This window comes from Leptidea sinapis, chromosome 24 (assembly GCF_905404315.1).
Source record: "Leptidea sinapis chromosome 24, ilLepSina1.1, whole genome shotgun sequence".
NCBI lineage: Eukaryota > Metazoa > Arthropoda > Insecta > Lepidoptera > Pieridae > Leptidea > Leptidea sinapis.
The window spans coordinates 7174340-7196413 of record NC_066288.1 but is presented as its reverse complement, the minus strand read 5'-3'; the positions used below and the strand labels follow the sequence as shown (position 1 = coordinate 7196413).

The 22074-nt window shown below is 35.8% G+C and overlaps 3 protein-coding genes across 5 annotated transcripts in view; 1 reads left to right on the top strand and 2 right to left on the bottom strand.

Annotated features, from left to right (window-relative positions):
* Positions 1-18286, bottom strand: part of LOC126971804 (PIH1 domain-containing protein 1-like) — a 57952-nt gene extending 39666 nt beyond the window's left edge. Inside the window, exon 1 of the mRNA XM_050818229.1 lies at positions 18275-18286. The gene's annotated coding sequence lies outside the window, so the exon portion shown is untranslated. The remainder of the gene's footprint in view (positions 1-18274) is intronic.
* Positions 4368-9691, top strand: LOC126971776 (uncharacterized). Its single transcript, XM_050818173.1, has 3 exons — positions 4368-4558; positions 6651-6786; positions 6969-9691. The coding sequence occupies exons 1-3, from the start codon at positions 4421-4423 to the stop codon at positions 8267-8269; spliced, it is 1575 nt and encodes a 524-aa protein (XP_050674130.1). The 5' UTR covers positions 4368-4420; the 3' UTR covers positions 8270-9691.
* On the bottom strand, positions 13384-21231 carry LOC126971784 (uncharacterized). 3 transcript variants are annotated; one of them, XM_050818196.1, is made up of 3 exons: positions 21111-21231; positions 16226-16361; positions 13384-15110 (listed from the first exon to the last, which is right to left on the bottom strand). In XM_050818196.1, the coding sequence occupies exons 1-3, from the start codon at positions 21135-21137 to the stop codon at positions 13813-13815; spliced, it is 1461 nt and encodes a 486-aa protein (XP_050674153.1). In that variant the 5' UTR covers positions 21138-21231; the 3' UTR covers positions 13384-13812. The 3 variants fall into 3 exon arrangements, with proteins under 3 accessions (XP_050674153.1, XP_050674154.1, XP_050674152.1); XM_050818197.1 differs by lacking the exon at positions 21111-21231 and adding an exon at positions 19825-19900 and having other exon boundaries at positions 16161-16361; XM_050818195.1 differs by lacking the exon at positions 21111-21231 and adding an exon at positions 19825-19900.
* Between the last annotated feature and the right edge of the window lie 843 nt (positions 21232-22074).

Sequence of the window (22074 nt, the reverse complement as noted above, 5' to 3'; positions counted from 1 at the left end):
ACAGTGGAATGAAGAAGACTAGTCAAGAATTTTAATCACAGATGAGTATCGATTCTTACATTTCTGTCAGGTGACCTGCTGAGCTTTACCTTCAGCCTGCTTCTAAAAAGAATGTCCAGTGTGAATGAATAGTCCAGTAAGTATGGTGAAGGTACCTATCGTAAAATAATGGGCTGACATATCTTCAGAATGTCGCACAGAGTTGGCAATAAAAAATCCCTCAGGACAGTAAAACAGGCTAACATAGAAGAATGGGAGAATATTCCCAACATTGGGTCCTACACCTCGTGTTTAGAAAGTCCGAGGAGGCAATACCAGTTATAAACATTAAATAACAAGTAAAACATACTTATAAATGTTAATTAGGTTTTTTGACACTAAGCTAAAAATGGTTATTTTATAGTTATTTTTCGGTTTCAAAGCAACCTGATAAAATTTGCTATAGAACGTTTTTTTGTTATTTTAAATTCTTAACTTAATATATAGTTTAGAAGGAATGGAAAAAGTGTGATAGGTACTTAGTTTTGCAGGAAAGTGTATGTAGGAACGAGAATTTATAAATATCTATGTTAGTCAAAGATAATAAAGGCAGAAAACCGAAGAAAGAAGAGGTCCAATCATTGCGGAAGAAGTTATCCTGCCTGGTTGTTGAGTTTTAGCTTTACCGTTTCGGTGTACACATAAACCTAGCATGCTATCACCCATCTACGGGCAACGGTGTTAGCTGTGACGGGCTGAACTGTGATTGACAGCATCGACGGCCGTGGCCTGTTGATTCCCATATTTGGCTAACATCACATCCCCCATTAGGTAACGTAACGTAAGGCCCTCGACCCAACGTCTTCTTATATCTACGAATACAATAATGGCCTGATAATGACTAATAAATTATCAATAAGACTATGTAACATCAGTAAGGTAACGATTTAGCAATAACCGTAATAATAGTACGGTAAACAAAGTACGATACATTAAAGTAAGTAAAGCTGGTACTAAGTATCTACTTATAATAATTATTTGTTTTCCTCTACTTAAAAATCACCAAGGCATTCATTTAGAAAACAATATTGTACATACATTCCTAACTGTAATTTTGATATGTAGTCGTCATATATGAGTGATCTACCACAGGGCACTACCACGCCTGGGGAGATACCGCTCTACCACTTAAAACCGATCTGAAACAGTAGTTATAATATATAATTACGACAAAGCTGCTATTTCGCTGGTCTCTGGGGAAGCCTTCCCCCAGCCTTACCCCTTAAAGCAAATGACATCACCGATTTCAATTCCTGATGGAGGATGGCCAGGTTCTCCCGCGTACTCCTTCACATTTGCTGTGGACTTCTGTGGCTTAGTTTGAATCTAAACGCCGTCCACTTTCAACTGAAGCCGGCGAAGCAGGAATTGCTCTTTTTGACCGTGAAGCAGATTACCTATATATATTTTTTTTTATTTTTTTATATGAAAATAAGGAACGAGACGTTCTGCTGATAGTAATTGGTACGCCCTACCCATTACAATGCAATGCAGCTCAGGATTTTTGAAAAATCCAAAAATTCTGAGCGGCACTACAATTGCGCTTGTCACCTTGAGACATATTAAGATGTTAAGTCTCATTTGCACAGTAATTTCACTAGCTACGGCGCCCTTCAGACCGAAACACAGTAATGTTCACACATTACTGCTTCACGGCAGAAATAGGCGCCGTTGTGGTACCCATAATCTAGCCGGCTTCCTGTGCAAAGGAGCCTCCCACTGGTTAACCTCCTCTATGGCTCTACAGCTGATACATCTTATCGGAGATTTTTTTATGTTAATAAGGGACGAGACGAGCAGGACGTTCAGCTGATGGTAATTGATACGCCGTGCCCATTACAATGCAGTGCCGCTCAGAACTATTGAAAAACCCAAAAATTCTGAGCGGCATTACAATTGCGCTGGTTACGTCTCATTTGCCCAGTATTTTAACTAGCTACGGCGCCCTTCAGACCGTAACACAATAATGCTTACACATTACTGCAGAAATAGGCGCCGTTGTGGTACCCATAATCTAGCCGGCATCCTGTGCAAAGGAGCCTCCCACTGGTGGTGCTTGTTTTGTGTGTGTATTTGAAGTATAGTTTTAATAACGACGCAAAATTCAACTAAAGAATAATATGGTATTAAATTTAATAGGAATACCACATGTAATTTATGTTAATTCGATGTGTTGTAGCACACTTAGCACACGTCAGGGTTAATAAAACGTGTGAGTACAGGAACTGAAGGTATATGGTATATATGAAAACCAGTCGTACCAGGTCAACACTAATTATAATACATAGTAATCAGCTGAAAATTAATCTGTCTTTGGATTGAATATTGGGAGATATCCAAAACAAAACATAAACCGTAAATGGATCACATTAGCTACCGCTTACGGACTAATCTGGGGTCAACCTTCCATACACAAATATGAGGCTGTCACCATTGTCAGCATTGACCAGCAAATGTCATCTATAACAGAGGAGACGAATGGCCCATTCGGTCCAACATTTTTGATTAGAGATGAAAACAGTAAAAATACTCTATATCTTCCAAGTCGAGCCAACGAGAGCTGGGCACTATATCCCTTTTATGGACGGTTTTTCGCTATAATTTCAAACCAGAATTAAAACAACAATTAAAACATTGCAGCTTCGGTCCAGATGCTGCTACAGAGCCTTTCTGAATAAGTATGTATGACTTATTTACATTTAAGGGTTTCAGATTTTTGAATGACTCCTGTATCTATTACCTGTATTCAAAGACGACTAAAATTTGGCATAATTAAATTGTCTAACAAAAGCACTTAAACAACGGAAAAATTATAATATTCAAATTAATGTATAGAATGTGGAATGTGCATATTACTGTAAATCTAATATATAAAAATCTCGTGTCATGGTATTAAGCATTGAACTCCTCCGAAACGGCTTGACCGATTCTTATGAAATTTTGAGTGCATATTGGGTAGGTCTGAGAATCGGACAACATCTATTTTTCATCCCCCTAAATGTCAAGGGTGGCGTTCCACACGATTTTTTTTTTAATTTTTTTGAATTTTTTTTTAAATTTGTTTGATTATGAGTGAGCATTAAAAAATACATACAACTACAAATTTTCACCCATCTACGATCAACAGTTACTGTACCTTGTATCGCGATTTTAATATCGGCAATACAACGGTTGCTGGGTCAGCTCGTATAAATATAAAATGCATGACTCAAAAACAAAATATTATGTTTTTTTTTCATTTTTCGTTTGCATTATTCATGTTATTCGACATCCCAACTATGCCATTATGGCTATAGTTTTCGATCTAGTATTCTTTGTGTCATTTTAATCTCTGTATATAACGAAGTAATGAAATGTATTATGAGCTTCCTTATGCGGTGTTTCCAGAGCGATACGACATGAAAAAAAAACACGTACACCTTTCTTAAAGGCTGGTAACGCTCCTGTGATTGCTCTGGTGTTGCAAGAGAATGTGGGTGGTGGTGAACACTTCCTCCCCTTCCATAACAAAATATGTCGATAAGTATTGATACGACAAATGAAGTTTTTTTTAGGAAGAATTGAGGGTTAAATTGTACAATTTTTCCTGTTCCACATTCCGCGTCCTTCTTCTGATTCAAGTTGCTTTCGATGGTTAACGGAAACAGTTTAGATTCGAGTAATATCTGTCGATAGCAACCTGTATTCTGTGTATCACACATCAGCCACCATGGCACATGTCACTTTGTCAAACAAAGTCGAAAAAGAAATAAATGCCAATCGAATCTTCTCACTTGTAGTAGTTATAATACACGTCGGAACGCTGATGTTCTGTGACATAGAAGCTCATGTCACAGAACATCAGCGTTCCGACGGCAGATAGGCACTACACTCCTGACCTGGCAATGATCGAACATCCCAAGAGGGCCTACAGCGTAAATCTCCCAAATCAATGAATCTTTTAGTCATCTCTTTGTTGCATGTCCCGGGGATATCTAGGACTATTATCCACTAGAGCAAATTTTTATCCACTTTTTAATGCATAATATCATTTTTGCCGAAGGTTGTCACTTAGATATTTCATTCTTAATATGTATTGCCCTCTTTTTGAACCCACGGGACACTCCTTCTTAGCTTTTACGAAAAAAAAATTGTTTGAACTTAATTCTTAATTTAAAATTCAATACTTTTTCCGGAATAGTTTGTCAAGTTCAGTGCTATAATAATTGCTTCTTTAAATGGGTGTATAGATATTAGATAACGTTACGACATGAATATCTACTATCGTCTACCGTTTAAAAAGTAATTATTAATTATTTTTATGTAAATACATACAATGTTGCAAGTTAAACAAAATTGCACATTTCGTGTGGAACGCGCAACTGGGTAACTCAACCAGTGAATGTTTGTTATTTTAAACAATGTTGTGATCATATCGAGTAACTCACTTAGAGTTACTATTTATTTAGTGAAGCTAAAAGCTGATTTAGTTTTAATTTACACACACAATTTAATTAAGATGAATCCACAAATACGACAGGTAAGATATACAAACGTTTAATAATATTAAGCTGTAACTCAATCGGGCCAGAAATACTATTACAATAAAAAAAATACGTTTGAATTTGGAACCTGTCATTCTTAAACTTTTAAGAATATCATTGTGTTTTCTCATTTTGGCGCCAATCTGTGTTAAACATTCTTGACAATAATGGAGCGGGTGATGAAGATTTATGTATGAAGAGTTATGTACACAAAGTAGACCGGATGGAGCCAAATATTTATAGTATCATCTTTATCTGCTATTAGTCGAATGTTTGTGTACAGACTATTGATAAACATACTAAAACATTATATTTTACGTCCACCTGTTAAAAAGACGATCAAAGCTGTGAAGTAAAAACTTCGAAGAAATTGGATTTAAAAACAATGATTTTTGAAATGAATATTAGCATCCAGAACCATGTTACATTATTTAAGATGACTTAAAACGTGGAATTTATACTTACAATCACTGATTCTGCCATATATAAATAAAGATGTTATACAATCAAAATAATTTCGTAAGCAGTTCGCAAAAGTCACAGATGAATTTATTTACAATTTAATTATTAGTATCGAGCAATATTTAATCAAGCAGAAGGGCCGATTTTATGCTAAACAAGTTTCTCATTTCGTCAGCATCCAACAGTCCAACCCGTGTACTTTCTGACTTCAGTGGTGGATTGGTTTATTCAAAATATCGGAACACGTGCATCAAGATACCATTCTTGAGAATGAATTCATGCCTCCTAATAACAGCATATTCCTTAACTAAGGATAGCACTTTCACTTTGGCACAGACAAGCTCCTTTGAGCGAACGAGATCGAAACAGAAATGTGGAGATCCGTAGGCGAACCAAAGTCACCGACTTAGCCCAAATGATTGCGAAACTGAAGTGGCAGTGGGCAGGGCACATAGTTCGACGGACAGATGGCCGGTGGGGCAGAAAAGTTCTCGAATGGCGAGCACTCACCGGAAAACGCAGTGTTGGTAGGCCCCACACAAGATGGACTGACGATTAGCTCGAGATCGCCGGAATACGTGGACATCTTCCGGCTGATGATGATGTTGGATAGGGAGCCATTTGAGCTTTTTGCGATATTCTGACACTTATGAAGTCCAAATATAAAACGAATACACATGCTCTGCAATCGTTCAAGCTTATCCAACTTGAATTCGGTTAAATCGACATATGAAACATCAGCAAGAATGGACATGAAAATGGGATTGAGCGAGATTTTTTTTTGTGGGACTAGGAAGAAAGTTTTGTAGTATTTTTTAACAGTGAGAGGCAGCGTAGAGCTATTTTAACTTCTTTTAACTGATGGTGCCAAGACAAATTTACTAAAGCTAACAGAGCAGCTAATAGGAATAAGAGTGGAGTGAAACAAATGGGAGAAAGATTACCCGACTCATTTTTATGGGTTAATTGTGAGTTACCAACTGACCCTTAAAAGAAATGTTATGTTAGAAAAAATGTTAGCAGGGAAATTTTTTAGTAAAAGTACTAATAAAAATTGCAAAAGAAAAAGAAGAGAGACAGACACCGCCGTGTAGGACTCTTAGGATATATATATATATATAACTACTACAAGTATATATATATATATATATATCTATATCTGTGCTTATTAATATAGAGAATTGTTGATGGTCTGGACCTTGGAACGAAATGGTAGTATAGAAATTTTTGGTATTCGAATAACATTAACGTCTTTCCAGGCTACAGGAAATTGGCCAGACGTCATGGAAAACTAAGAATATGAGAGATTATAGAAAAAGGATGTGTGTCTTTATAATTTTTCTTAGAAAAACCACACGAACGCATTAGTATAATACTTATTGATTACCACGAAAATTTAAACATGTCCAAGTAATTCACATTTTGATAAAAATTATATAGATAACGTTAAAATAGAGTTGGTTCGCGGAAAAACTTTTCAAGAACAACTTACATAAATATTTATTTTCAATGTCATGTACAATGCGCAATAAATGTTTCTAAATGATAAATAAATATTGATACATACCGTGAAGACGATACCTACTCGTCCAGTTTCAACTAATGCGCATGTTGGTTTGTTTGCAGGCTATAGTGCTTTCAGGCCTGATGATGTGCAGCATATCTGATGGATACATATTTGGACAAATGTCTGGCATGATAGATTCACTACGATCTCCAGATAGTTCGATACGATTAACGGATGATGATATTTCATGGATTGGTAAATAATTACTCTTTGAATATGCATTAATAACACTTAGATTAAAAATTTCAAACCATACTAAAGAGTCTAAGCTCCAGTTGATACTGGTAATATACCAAATAGAGCCTATGCTATGAACTTTTCTAATTATGAAGTACTTTTTGATAAATATTAATTAACGGCGATTGTTTTTTTTTCAGCATCAATATTAAACATGACATGTCTATGTGGCTACGCACTGCTTGCTGTAGTTTGTGAATATTTTGGCAGAGGAAAAACTGTGGGATTACTTAGTATACCTGTACTTGCTTCATGGATAATGGTATATTTTGCTCAAGACAGGATAATATTATTAGCATCGAGAGTTATAGTTGGCGTATTTTATGGCGGTATACTAATTTTAACATACATTTGTGTTGGCGAATACATACCATATCGGACTAGAGCATTTCATACTAATTTTATGAGTAGTGTGGGAAATATAACGGGAACTACATTGGGACATGTACTGAGTATAGTCTTGCATTGGAGAACTGTAGCACTTATTGGCATTATTCCCACAACACTGTCTATAATTCTGGCTTTGTGTTGGGAGGAAAGCCCGTCTTGGTTGGCTGGTAAAAGACGATTTGATGATTGCGAAAAATCATTCAAATCGCTGCACATGCCGAGTATAGAATCAGACCGGGAACTAAAATCTATAATCGCACACGAAAAACAGAAACAGTCGGAATGTTCTAAGTTCAACCAAACTTCATTTTGGTCTAGAACTTTATCGGCATGCAAGCGCAAATACTTCTGGAGGATAATGGGATTAAGTTTCGTCACACAAATTTACAGAATCGCTGGTGGTCGGATTTTGTTCTCTACGTTTGCCATCACCATGTTACAAGATATAACTGGTCACTCTTACATACTTTTATTTACCTTAGCGGTTGATGGATGTGGGATAATAGGTGCTTTAATATCTTGTGGATTTATAAGAAAATTTAAAATGAGAAAGTTGATATTAGTATCAGGGACAATATCGAATTTAATTCTGATTCTGACATCGGTGTCATTGTTTTATTTAAATGATACGTTTGTTAATGTTTGTATCAAAATAGGATTTCTAGCATTGTACTTTATAACGGTGTATGCTGGTCCTTACGCTGTTATGGATAGTTTATTAAGTGAAATATTTCCTCTTGAAATTAAAACGTTTTGCATGTTCCTTTTGGGCCTCATGGGCGCCCCAATACAGTTCTTAGCTATTAAGACGTCACCAGGGTTGTTTTTAACAATCGGTTATCATGGAGTTTTATTGATAAATGCAGGAATAGTAACGCTGTGTTTGATTTATTTATGGGCATATTTACCAGAGACAAAAGGAAGAACTTTGCAAGAGATTGAGTACTATTTTCATAACGGGAAATATGAAAACACTTGTAGTGCAGAATGGTTTAAGAATGATCAAATCGTCAAAATTAATGCCAATTACAAAGACGAACAATTATATTAGATTAAGACTCTATTTATTAAGAATGTTTTGTATATCTACGTTAAGAGGTATACAAAGATAGGTAGGTAAATTAGAAACGTGCTTCATGTATTGAGGATTCTGAGTTTGCCACCGTTTCTGTATCGTATCGGCGCCGATCGGTATTTTGTTTTTATTTATTTTAAAATGTTTTTTTTGTTGTATTTCAATTACTCTAGTAAACTTTGGCGTAAAATAATTATTATAGTTGTTTTTGAACAATATGTATAAGAAATAACTTAGGCCCGCGTAACGCACCAATTTTTGCATTTATGAGTATTAATAAAAAGAGTGGCTATTTTTTCAGTGACTCACATAATTGTTTAAGTACTTACACATAAAAATGACGACCCACATAGCACAAAGTGTATGAGAGTGTATTAAAGTTCATTGAAATGTTACAATTAAGGGACACAAAATTGCTTTTATTAGAGGACGCAATTTTATTTTAGGGACATGTGTTGAGGATCAATAGAAGCTTAACTCTAAGTTTGTGGGGTTACCGCCCTTGCCCCCCGGCAGCCATCCTGGAAAAAGGGGTGCAAAAACCTTCTTCGCGAAATCTCGGAAACTATGCGTCTCAAAAATTCGTAGACGTAATTTTATAACTTCTTATAACGCTTATAACTACTTTAATTTTAAATTTAGGGCAAAAAGATATCTGAACATATTTGTAGGCAAAGCGATTTGCTACATATTATATCGTTAGAATTTTTTTGTAGGACGCATAGTTTCCGATACATCACGAAAAAGGTGTTTGCTCCCCTTTTACCAAGATAGTGGCCGTGGGTCAATGGTGGCAACCCCACAACTTGTGGTTAAGCTTGTATTGATCCGCCCACATATGTCCGAAAAATAAAATTGCGTCCTATAAAAATGTAAAGCTCATATAAGATTTCCATGGACTAATATGAAACATGTCAAATAAGATTTTAAGAAAATGGATAAACAGTAGGTTTTTTATTTTCATGCGATTTGGCGATCGATGCGAGTTTTTAATTAACTTTAAGTTGGGTTTCTATATGAAAATAACTCAGTACTTATGTCGAGCAGGAACAGAAAGTCGTTTTTTATAATTATTAACTTCAATTTGTGAACTATGTTCACATATTTTTGATATTCTAAAATATATTATGTTAATACAACGATATTGTTGGAAATGTTAATTTTACACGCAATTTAAAGTAAAATGCAAATGTGTAGTTGTAATTATTTTGTGTTTAATAGTGGAATAGTTATTAATTCGACCTTATCTGTACACTATTATATTGTAAACCTACGAATTATTTAAAATTACGATATACATAACATTAATCTAACGAACAACTAATAATTAATTGTATATTTTTTAAATTTACTTGGTCGCCTATTTATGTACAGTAAAAATAAAGTAGTTTAAAATAATCTATTTTATTTATTAGATTATGGGTACCACAATGTCGCCTATTTCTGCCGTACAGCAGTAATGTGTAAACATTAATAAGTAATAATAGTAATGTGGAAACACAGTAATGTTTACACATCCGGTCTGAAGGGCGCCGTAGCTAGTGAAATTACTGGGCAAACGAGACTTAACATCTTATGTCTCAAGGTGACGAGCGCAATTGTAGTGCCGCTCAGAATTTTTGTGTTTTTCAAGAATCCTGAGTGGCACTGCATTGTAATGGGCAGGGCGTATAAATTACCATCAGCTGAACGTCCTGCTCATCTCGTCCGTTATTGTCATAAAAAATATCGTAGATTTCCATACTCGTCACCTCAGGTGCCAGGAGTCAAAAGAATAAAGGCGTTCAAGGGAACGGAACCTACTAGTCGGTATTGCTACGTGATTCCAGTATACTTACTGAGGTGGTCATTGCGTGTACAAGGTGGGCCAAAAGAAATCACCCTATTGGAAGATGCTCTCATTTTTGCAAATGGCCGCCAACGTCAAATCTATGTCGACATTTATGGACTAGACAGATGCAGAACAAGCCATGGAGCGGTACACTCCCCAAGAACGCGGAATAATTGTGTCTATTTTTTTGCGTAATAATTCGTCTGTGGTGTTGGCGCAGAGCTCGGTGATTCCGCAGCCGTCCGACACCGACTGCGCAAACACTGCGCCGTTTGGCCACCAACCTTAAAGAGTATGGGACCACTGTACATGTACAAATTAAGTAGTGTAGCTCTTTGAAAATACCAAAACAATGTCAAGTAAACTTTTGTGGATTAGTTTCTTCACCCAAATAATAATGGTTTTCTTGCGTAAAAGAGTCACTTCATAATAAATTCTCAATAGTCACCACCTTGTCTTATCTGTCTGATACCATCTACGCGTACCATATCTTTAGGGTAATAAAGTTATTATTGCTTCACGGCAGCATGGCTTTGGCGCAAACGCAATAAGACCAAGGGCTATTTCGATAAAAAATCATAATACATTATGGGTATGTAGCATATACTGTGCCTGTATATTTAATAATAGGCAAATAAAATAATTATGTTATTTTTACCTACATGTTTTATTAATTGCAATTTACAAGTAAATAAGTGTGTTTTTCACATGTTATCGCATGTAGGTAAGTGTAATACGAAAATAATAGTGCCTCTATTATAATTTAAAGTACAGAAAATTGGTTGCCCTTGAAAAGTTGGGCGTCATCAATCATGAAATGAAAATGTGCCTCTACGCTGGAAGACGTCCACTGTTGGACAAAGGCCTCCCACAAAGATCTCCACGACGATCGGTCCCGCGCTGCAATCATCCAACCTGTTCCGGTAGCGTAGAGGCACACTAGTTTAAATTGCTTTAATATTTTTTTTGTCCACCTACTCCACTCAACAACTCATCAGTTCTCAGGCTAAGTTCATATGACCGCGTCAAGCCGTGTTGCCGCGCGGTTGTTCCCACAAGCACACAGCCGGTCTGAGGTTCGAGTCTCCTTAGGAGACGCCCCGTGACTGTTGTTGCGTAGTCTTTGTGGCCTCCATGGCCCACGTCCTACTTCGCTGTGAAAGCCAGGGCTGCTAACAGCACAGAGGAGGTTTTAGTCGGTATGGGGTGTCCGCTTACGCGGACACTCGAGTCCGACATATAACGCCCCGTTCCGGGGCGTAAATACGTATCCGTATTTCCTCCTCTCAAAAAAAAAAAGCCGCGCGATTGAATCATTCACATAACGGCATACACGAAACAGACTTGCATCAAGACTGCTTAGCGGCCGTTTTCAATAACCTTTCTATCCTTAGTTCTACTTGGTAGAGGTACACAGATCTATACTTTTTTTATTTTTTATTTTATGACAGTAAGGGACGAGACGTGCAGGACGTTCAGCTGATGGTAATTGATCTTGTGAAACCCAAAAATTATAAGCAGCACTACAATTGCGTTCGTCACATTGAGACATACGATGGTAAGTCTCATTTGCCCAGTAATTTCACTAGCTGCGGCACCCTTCAAGCCGAATAATAATACTAACACATTACTGCTTCACGGCAGAAATAGGCACCGTTGTGGTACCCATAATCTAGCCGGCATCCATGCAAAGGAGCCGCCCACTGGTGGTTACGATGGTAGTGGTTTACGCTTACTTACATTTTAATAAGGTAGGATGCAAAAAAGAAACGCATCTTATTCAAAATCTGCTGACTTGTAGTGCCAAACGTGGCGGGTCGCTGGTGGACTGCGAGGTGGGCGTTGGATTGGCACTATACTACTAACTAGGCAATCGACGGACACCTGGTAACTACCGGAATATGTAGTCAGTATTGGATCTAATAAGGACGGCATTTGGCTATCCACATTCGGGAGCCGCGTTGTCGACTCAACCAATTAAGACAGACCATTCGCCAATGCAAAATTATACACAGATCGCCCTGCGTAGTGATACGTGACCCAAGCCATTCGGCATTGTGCCCGTAAGACCCAAGACTACGGTTTCAGCGGAGGGGATCTATGCAAGCACGTCGTCATTTGCCGCTTGAATGCAGCCCATGAGGTGATCCGTTTCTGCGTTACCACTATGGGACCTGTAGACACACGCATAGATGCGGACGCGGTCCTCAAAATCTACACGGAGCCAGAGAGTAGACAGGTCTCTACCCTCGAAATTGCCGAGATGGCGACAACAGATATACTCCCTAACGTAAACACATACCCCGGCGTGCGGCAAAAAATTATGCAATTTTGTACCCGGGCTACGTTAAATATGACGTACCGCAAGGTCGAGATGTCTGCGTCTCCGTTAGGAAACACAAGGCCGGCTGCGCCGTCTCAAGGTGGTGGTGGACGACGTTTAATGTCTTGTGTGCTAAACAAATAACAGAGTACGAAGCGGTGCTCTCATGCCGTTGCCATATGGTGACAGGAGGTTAAATTGGAGTGGATTCCCCTGATATTGCAAAAGTCCACATTAAGCGTAGAGCGTGCCGTGGTGTTACTGCCTCGCTTTTCCTCGGACATGCGCGGTTCTGTGCCCTCCCCCGAATACGACGGGCAGCCCGAGCGAGAATGCTCGGGGAGGGATTTTCCGACTCTGGTAGAGCACCGGTTCTAGAGTACCGACCCTCCTGGGGTAAAATCTTTGGCCTCCGTTCCTCGACATTTACCTTTCCATGGGAAAATTATTCACTGCCAATCGTACGGATTGTTTTAGGGAATTATCCAGGCGTTCAGAGCAGGCCATAGTCTCTAGAACTACCATAAATCAATAAACTGATCATAACCCAGGGGATTAAGATCGGGACTAAACGTGTTTATTTATTTATTTATTATAGACACACCAACAAGCTCTTCTAAACTAAACAAAAATAAGAAAAATATAAAACGAACACTCCTTTTTAATATCGCAAAATATTGTACAAGAAATTGGCGCCAAAATAAGACATCTCAATGAACAATCACAATATAAAAATCACAGATTTAAAATTTAAATGTAATATTTCGTTCATTTTTAATTGTAACACTATTTATTGCCAGACTAAGTATATTGTGACTGTTACTGATTTTGATTGACAAGTCGGCAGATAAGCGTAATTAAATTTGTATAAAAAATTGTTACATAAGAATAGTTTTTTGCACGATTACTTCATATTATATGTTTAATACACATGACTATGAAACACAATATATTTATATTAATTAATCTATAAAAATATTAAATTTAATTAATTATAAATAGTAAATATCGTTAAGCTCGAAGTCGGCAGGTTAGGTGATGAAGCTGGCCATGTTACATCTCCGTATGGCCAAACTCATCCTCTGACAGAGGTACATACCAGACCTTGAGTCACCTGTCAAATCAGTAAGGCGCCTCGATAACTCTGTTATGAGTTTTTGTGCCGATGAACCCCAAGGACCCATCGTCTCCACCCTAAAGGGAAGAAATATGTTTCCATCACCATTTATGGTAGTTCCGGGTGCTACTGCATCTGCCGCCTCAGTTGTGTTTTCAATATGAGAGGGCGCTAGCATGTCCACACAAGTCGATTCTCCATTAAACAATTACGAAGTCCTTGTAAAATTTGTGAAAGTTATACCTAAATTAGATCTCTATACTATTTCGTTTCATTCGCATTAATTCATTGCATTGGTCAATGTCATTTAACTCAATTTCATTTGTTTGACAAATAAAATGATTTTCAATTGCTTCCAATGTTTTACCTTTAGTTTCAGGCAAATAAAACCATAGGAAAATTAAACATAATGTTACGATCCCAGCGTTTATAATGAAGACACCGTGGTATCCTATTGAGCTAAACATAACAGGTGCCATTTTTACTGCTAGAAACTGAATTATTCCAATTAACGCACCAAAAAAGAATATAAAGTATGCTTTGATTTCCAGAGGGATTATCTCCATTAAAAGAGTTTCTAATACAGCGTAGGGACCTGCTAAAACAGTTATAAAGTATAATGCTAATAATGAAACTTTCACCCATGTGAATATTTCATCTTTTTCCGGTCTGCAGTATAAACAAATTGCCAAGATTAATAAAATTGTGTTGGATATAATACCGGATGTAAATAGTAGTGGTCGCATTTTAAATTTCTTGACTAAAAAGCAAGATATTACGGCTCCAAGAATAGAAAAGCCATCAACTAACAAGGTATGAGAGAGAATGCTGGTTTTTCCTGCTATATCTTGTAAGATAGTTAATGCCAGAGTACTGAACATAATGCGTCCACCAGCTATTCTGTAAATATTTATAACAGTATTGACAAGGCTTATTTTCCAAAAATACCTTTTTCGAATGGCAAGTGATATTTTACTAAAAATAAATTTTACAAGGTTCGTGTTCTTCGAATATCGCACTTGCTTTCTTTGCTCCGAAGATATTAAAAACTCCAATTCCTTATTTGTTTCTTCATTAAAAACATGTAGTGCTTCAAATGCTATTTTGCATTCATCGAAGCGTCCTTTTGATGCCAACCACGACGGGCTTTCTACCCAGAATAATGGGAGGACAATTGCTAATAGCGTTGGAATTGCCCCAATCAATGCAACTGTTCTCCAAGAGAATAAGAGGCTTGAAACGTGTCCCAGTGAAATCCCTACGTATAAGCCAACGCATCCCATTACATTCAAACAAAATGATCTAATATTCGGTGAAGTATATTCTGCTACACTTAGATAAGTTAGTATAAGTACACCGCCATACGATACACCAACAATTACTCGTGATATTAGCAAGGTGGCCTTATCCTGGGCTAAATAAACCATTATCCAACATATTAAAACTGGAATGTTGAGCATGGTGATTGCTCGTCTTCGTCCATATACTTCAGTGACTACAGCTACGAGAAGGAAACCCCAGAAGCACGTGATGTTGATAGAAGATGCTGAAAGAAGAAGTATACCTATTAATATTATTACTGTCAAGAAAATATTAATTGCAAAGCGCGTAGGTATTCTACTAGGGCCTCAAAGTGAAAATATCAACGTATATAACAATTATGTTGTTAAATGATTGTTGAAGTTATTAAAAAAAGGTTTTAATGGCTGATGGTGTCGATTTATAGAGTCCGCATGGCGGTTTAAACACAAAAACTTCTGAAAATATAAATTTTTAACTAAATAAGTTTCTAAATCTCTCCATTAATTATGTTGGAAGCCGTGGAATGTAAATGGCAGTATTATTGTGTTTTGATTAGTTATAATAATTTTTTCCAGCTAGGACATGCCGAAATATTTTTATCTTTGAGCAGCCATAATATGTTATATTTTATTCTTAAATATAATTTGAAGACAGCTGATACTAAACTAAATTGTTCTTGTAGACCGCCGGTAATAGTCCCCTATTGTTTCCTTTGATATTTAACTAGCTTAAATCGCAAGCGATCGCAATAAAGTTGAATTCGTATAAAAATAAATTGTATTCCCATAAAAATTTGAACGAAGTTTGGAATTAATTTGTTAAGATAGTTTCTCATATTTTATTTTATCTTTTAACAAACTCATTGTTTTATTGACAATAGACGTAAATTTATCAGAAAATTAGAAGTAAAGTAATCTATACATATATAATGAAAATGGTCTTTGTTTGAGGCTCTTTCAAGCTTAAACCACTGCTCGTATCGACATGAAACCACCACCATTTAAAGCGAAAAAAAAAAAAATTTATCCTAGATGGTTTATGGCTACTTATTTTTCGAATCCCAACCTTCCTTCCTTTTAAAATTCGCACAGCGAAGCGGGCGGGAACAGCTTGTAAGGCTATATAAGTATTAGAGAAAATTTGTCTGTATTTAAAGTACTTTAAAAATTACGTGTAATATGAGCGCTTAAGGCATGCAAATTATTTTTAATAAATATTTGTATTATGATTTTATATCCTTAATGGGGCATTGATAAAATATAAAGATTTATATCGACTTGTTTGACCTGCTCACCATCAAAATTATCTCCGATAATCAAATCATCCTGTGTTTATTTGACATAATAAAATTATATTCACCGATCCAGCTTAAATCACTTTGGTCCAGAGGTATCTCACTATTTTTGGAATGTAATGCATCTAACATCCCAGACATTTGACCAAAAATCAATCCATCTGATATACTGCAGCATGCCAAGCCGGTCACAACAAGAAACTGAAAAATAAAACGGATGGTCACTGTCTTTGAAATCTCTTCTCAGCTTCGATTGAATTTTATCAAGTGTACTACAGTAGAATCCCGATTATCCGAATTTTACGAATCCGAATATACATTAGATGATAATCTATATATATATATTACTATAGCTTATCCCATAGACCAAGTATAGTGACTAGAAATCGGTTTGCCGTGGCCAATATCAGACAGATAATATCCTATATACATAGGTACAATAGTGTTCTTTCACTACCACTTTTACAACGTAAAACACAACATCGCACCATATTTCCTTCGATTCTACCTAAAATTGTCACTGATTTTGAATAAATAGTGAGATATTTCACACGTTTTACAACAATAATAGCTATTTTTATGCACGCAAATAAAAGTAAACAAAATATCTGTGCAGCGCTATCAAGTTTGTTTAGCACACCGGGTGTGCTGACCTTGAAAAACCGGCACGCATAGCGAAACATAAAATATAATCACTCTATCTCATTTCTTTACATAAGACTCGCATAAGTTTTTCTTTTTCTCGTGTGAGTGAGACGGAAGCTATCAATTAGTCTAGTTACTATACTTGGTCTATGGATTATCAGGCGCAGCGAGACATGTTACGACAAATTTATTCCCGCCTAGTAAAGAAACAATAGAAGCAACGAAAATTCTTGGCATTGGTGAAGGGTGCGATGAAGGAATCAAAATGTAATGACAGTAATTACAGGTTGACCCTCAATTAAAGCATTAAATTAATCACAACTTAAATTGCTCCATTAGTTTAGTAGTTACGATCTCACATACACACGATAACCTAATTCTCCTCTTTTGAGTCTGGTACTAAAACTACATAGCTTTGTATCTTTCGGCTTCTCTTGTACCCAGTGGGAGGCTTATTTGCACCGGATGCCGTCTAGATTATGGGTACTACAACGGCGTTTATTTCAGTCGTAAAGCAGTAATATGTAAGCATTACTGTGTTTCGATCTGAAGGACGCCGTAGCTAGTGAAATTACTGGGCAAATGAGACTTGACATCTTATGTCTCAAGGTGACGAGCGCAACTGTAGTACAACTCAGATTTTTTGGGTATTTCAATAATCCTGGGCAGCGCTTCATTATAATGGGCAGTATCACTTACCATTAGCTGAATGTCTAAATCTCATCTCTTTTTTCATAAAAAAAACCCTCGGCACGACACTGAGATAAATGTAAGGCTTGTAAGTTATGTTGTTACATTATAGTTTTATTTTTTTTATATAAGAGAGGGGGCAAACGGGCAAGGGGCTCACCGATGGGGAGAGGTGAGGCAACCGCCCATGGACATCCACAACAACAGGTGTGTCAAGAAATGCGTTGCCGGCCTTTAAGGTAAAGAGTATGCTTTTTTTTTGAAGGTCCCTAAGTCGTATCTGTTCGGGAACACCGCCGCCGGTAGTTGATTCCACAACATTCCATTGTGTATTTTATCAGTTAATATTATTGCAATTATGTTTGTTACTCGTTCGAAGCATGGATATAAAGAATAGCATCGATAGCACGCCCGGACGAATACAAGCTGTCATTTTATCAAGAGGCGATATTACGATTACACACGATATTAAACTCTCACTTTTAATTTTTGTTAAAAAAAACTTAAGTTTATTAGCTCTCTTTGTTATTTAATAAACAGATAAGCAACTAGCTATTTAGACTCTGGGATCATTTTTCATTAATTCCATCGAAATATAATGACGAAATTGACAGAAACTATTTTTTGATTATTTATCAAACAAGCTACTTAAAATTATGAAATAATCTGATGATGCCAGTGAAAAACGTTATTAACCTCGGTGCCCATTTTTTCGCAAAGGTCTATTAACGGCCGTTTTCAATAACGTATCTCTAGTTACGGATACATTGCTGTCACCGTTTAGACAAGATCTTATCTATCCATAGTTATTTCCGATATAGTTATAGTCCAATCCTTTATGTCGATAGGTTATTGAAATCTAAGTAAGTGTATTAGAATAGATTTGTCTACCTCTAGTAAGTTAAACTAAAGATAGATTATTGAAAACGGCCGTAAGTCGACAACAAAATCTGTTTACGACTTCCAGCACAAAATACACATACACACACACTTTTTACACAAATTATCTTGCCCCAAGTTAAGCATATATAGCCTGTGTTATGGGTTACAAGACAATGATATATTTAATAAAATATACTTACTTAAACATACATAAATTCATATAAACATACATAAATACATTTAAACATCCATGAATCGGAAACAAACATCCATATTCATCATATAAATGCTTGCACCTACCGTGATTCGAACCTGGGACCTTTAGCTTGGTAGGTAGGATCGCTAACCACTCGGCTATACAGGTCGTCAAAATAAACGGCTTATCGTATGTCAGCCATCTTGTTTTACGTTACGATCAATGATTTAAGTCATTAAAGCGATAAAAGTAATTCACCTATATACACACCTACTCACTCTTAATTTATTATCTTTTGATATCATTTAATATTCACCAGCGTTTCAGAACGAATCTATGATATACCTAATAGACCTCATAAGATACATAATAGCTTTAAGGGTAAATGTATACACTTCTATAATAAAGTCCCAGCCATTGTTCAGGCATTATCAATAAATAAATTTAAGTGTTGAGTTGTAGAGTGAAGTTTAAATGATCGGGCAGCCTGGGACTAGATTGTGATTATTTTATAGCGATAGAAATGACTGAACAATATTGTATATTTTTATTGATAAGAGAGCAAAAAAAGAATCCTGGGAGAGTTTCTTGCGCCCCTTATTCTCTCTAAGAGCGCCATTTGTTTCCAAAGCGGTAGTAGTATCTAGTAGTTATTAGAGATGACATCAAAAATAATTCTAAAGGAATCAATTTTGAGAAATGCAAAACAAGTTTGTTCTTATGCCTGTAATAATTGACGTCAATCAAAGAGCAGTCTACACATCCAAACAACAGATGGCATTGACACACAATGAATACACATATTTGTTTAGAAATAACGTCATTCTTAAGATATGTAAATATATCTCACTAAATTGTATTTTCCTTGGAAAAAAATTTTGTCTTGACATAAAATTTTATGTCTTGACATAAAATTTTTTCAACAAAAAACAACCGCCTTCAAAACCACTATTCCAAAACAATAGATATAATATGCACTAAAAAGTACTTATATAAAAATAATTGCGTATTTTAATACAATCTACAAAATTAATCTAATTCTAGTTACGATTATTTTCATTTTTGGAATCGGTGTCCAACCAAGCACCAGCTTCAAATATCATCCATTTGAAAGTTTTGAGGTAACAAATATAAAAAAAAAACATACCAACGAATCGAGAAACTCCTCCTTTTTTGAAGTCGGTTAAAAACGAAAAAATCTCACTCAAAGCCGTAATATACCGCTACTTATAATTAAACATTTATAAATACCTGTTCCCGAGTTTGTGGCTGAAGCATATTAGTATCAAGGGTATGGCACCAAAACTTGTTATTCAATTATGACCTAACGGAATGTAATCTCTGTGGCACATACACAAATACGGCGTAGTAATTCATTAGCGTCGGTTTTGTTTTGTTGTAACTAATAATGTTAAATTCCGTATTGAAATAATAAAATATAAAGCCATAAATTCTATATATATAAAAATGAATTGCTGTTCGTTAGTCTCGCTAAAACTCGAGAACGGCTGCACCGATTTGGCTAATTGTGGTCTTGAATTATTTGTGGAAGTCCAGGGAAGGTTTAAAATGTGAATAAATAGGAAAATGCTGCTAAATTAAATAAAAACAACAAATATGTTTTTCCTTTGATGTGTCCGTACATAATTTCTATGAGATAATTTATTGACGCATGGTTTGACAGTTCTGCTGTGAAACAATTTCATTACGACAGCGGGGTGCATATTTGACGAAGTAATTCTTGATGTTATGATATATTATTGACAAATTCATATAAAAAATATATTTTATTTATTATATACAGATCTGTCGGGTCAGCTAGTGATAAATAAAACTCAGAGCCGTATTTATAAAGCAACTTATATTTATATACTAGCTGACCCGGCAAACGTTTTTTTGCCATATAAGTTATTTTTAGAGTTAAACCGGTTCTTGGAAATAAAAGTTTATTTTCTAAAATAAACGTAGCCTAAGTTACTCCATATTACATCAGCTACCAGCCAATAAAAGTCCCGTCAAAATCGGTCCAGCCATTTCAGAGATTAGCCGAAACAAACAGACAGACAGACAGACAAAAATTGTAAAAAATGTTATTTTGGTGTATGTACTGTATCTATTTTCATATACATGTAGTAAAAAACGGTTAGTTCAATATTACAAACAGACACTCCAATTTTATTTATATGTATAGATAACGTCATTCTTAAAATATGTAAATATATCTCACAAAATTATTTTTTTCAAGTCATCAGTCAAGAAACGAAAAAATCTCACTCAGAGCCATAATATACTGTTCCTTATAATAAAAATATTATAAATTCCTTTTGCCAAGTTTGTGGCTGAAACATATAAGTATCAATCAACCTTTACTAATGATACCACTATAACATAGTAACCTTTATTAATGATACCACCGTTTGTGTGGTAAAGGTTACTATAACTATAACATAATAGTAACCTTTACCACACAATCGTTTTAAAACCAGAAATCAGAGTTTTAGTTATAATGCTACTTATATTTAAATATATATAAATACCTGTCGCAAAGTCTGTGGCTGAAACATCTCTATATATCAAAGATATGGCACCAGAAACTTGTTATTAAATACTGAGTAAACAAAACGTTCGTTATCTAGTACGGCCATACACAAATACAACTTTGTAATTCATTAACAATGGTTTTGTTTAAGTGTAACTAGTAATGGAAGTTGTAAAATTGAAGACAATTTTGCAACAATGTTAGAGCATAAGTTACCTACTTTAAAAAGTAGAGTTCCGTATTCAAATTGTGAAAGCTGAACTGTAGCCGAAACGTTTAACATGTAAAGTACTCTGATTATTGTAAGGTTATTATAATATTTGTGGTCTGAAAGAAGATGTTGTGACAAAAATTGAGAAAGGTATGCTGAGATGGTTTGGACATGTCGAGAGAATGAATGAAGAACGATTGACGAAGAAAGTGTATAAGGCCAGTGTGAATGAAAGTGTTGGAAGGGGTAGACCTAGGCGGACGTTTCAAGATCAAATCAGGGACGTCTTGAAAAAAGGCCAGGTCAAGAGTACCCTAAACCGGAGAGCATGTATGAAAGGAATAATGAAAGTGGACGAAGCGAAACAAGTATGTAAGGATCGTAGCAAGTGGAAAGAAGTGGTCTCTGCCTACTCCTACGGGAAAGAGGCGTGACTTTATGTATGTATTATAATATTTTATTTATTTATTTTATTTTATTTATTAGGAAAACAGATTTAAAAACTTAAATGATACTAATATAATTAGGGAGAGCCAATTATAGGTTTCCACAATTAGTTAGCACTAATAAACTCTAGTAGAAAAATTAAACTGAAAACGTGAACATATACAATTACAAGATTACAAATTACATGATCGTTAAAGTTAAATTTAACATAACAATAATTAATACTATGGAGGGTTATTAGTAAAGAATTTGTTGGCTGATGTACGTCTTGTAGAGTCTACACTTGAACAGAAGAGATCTAGAT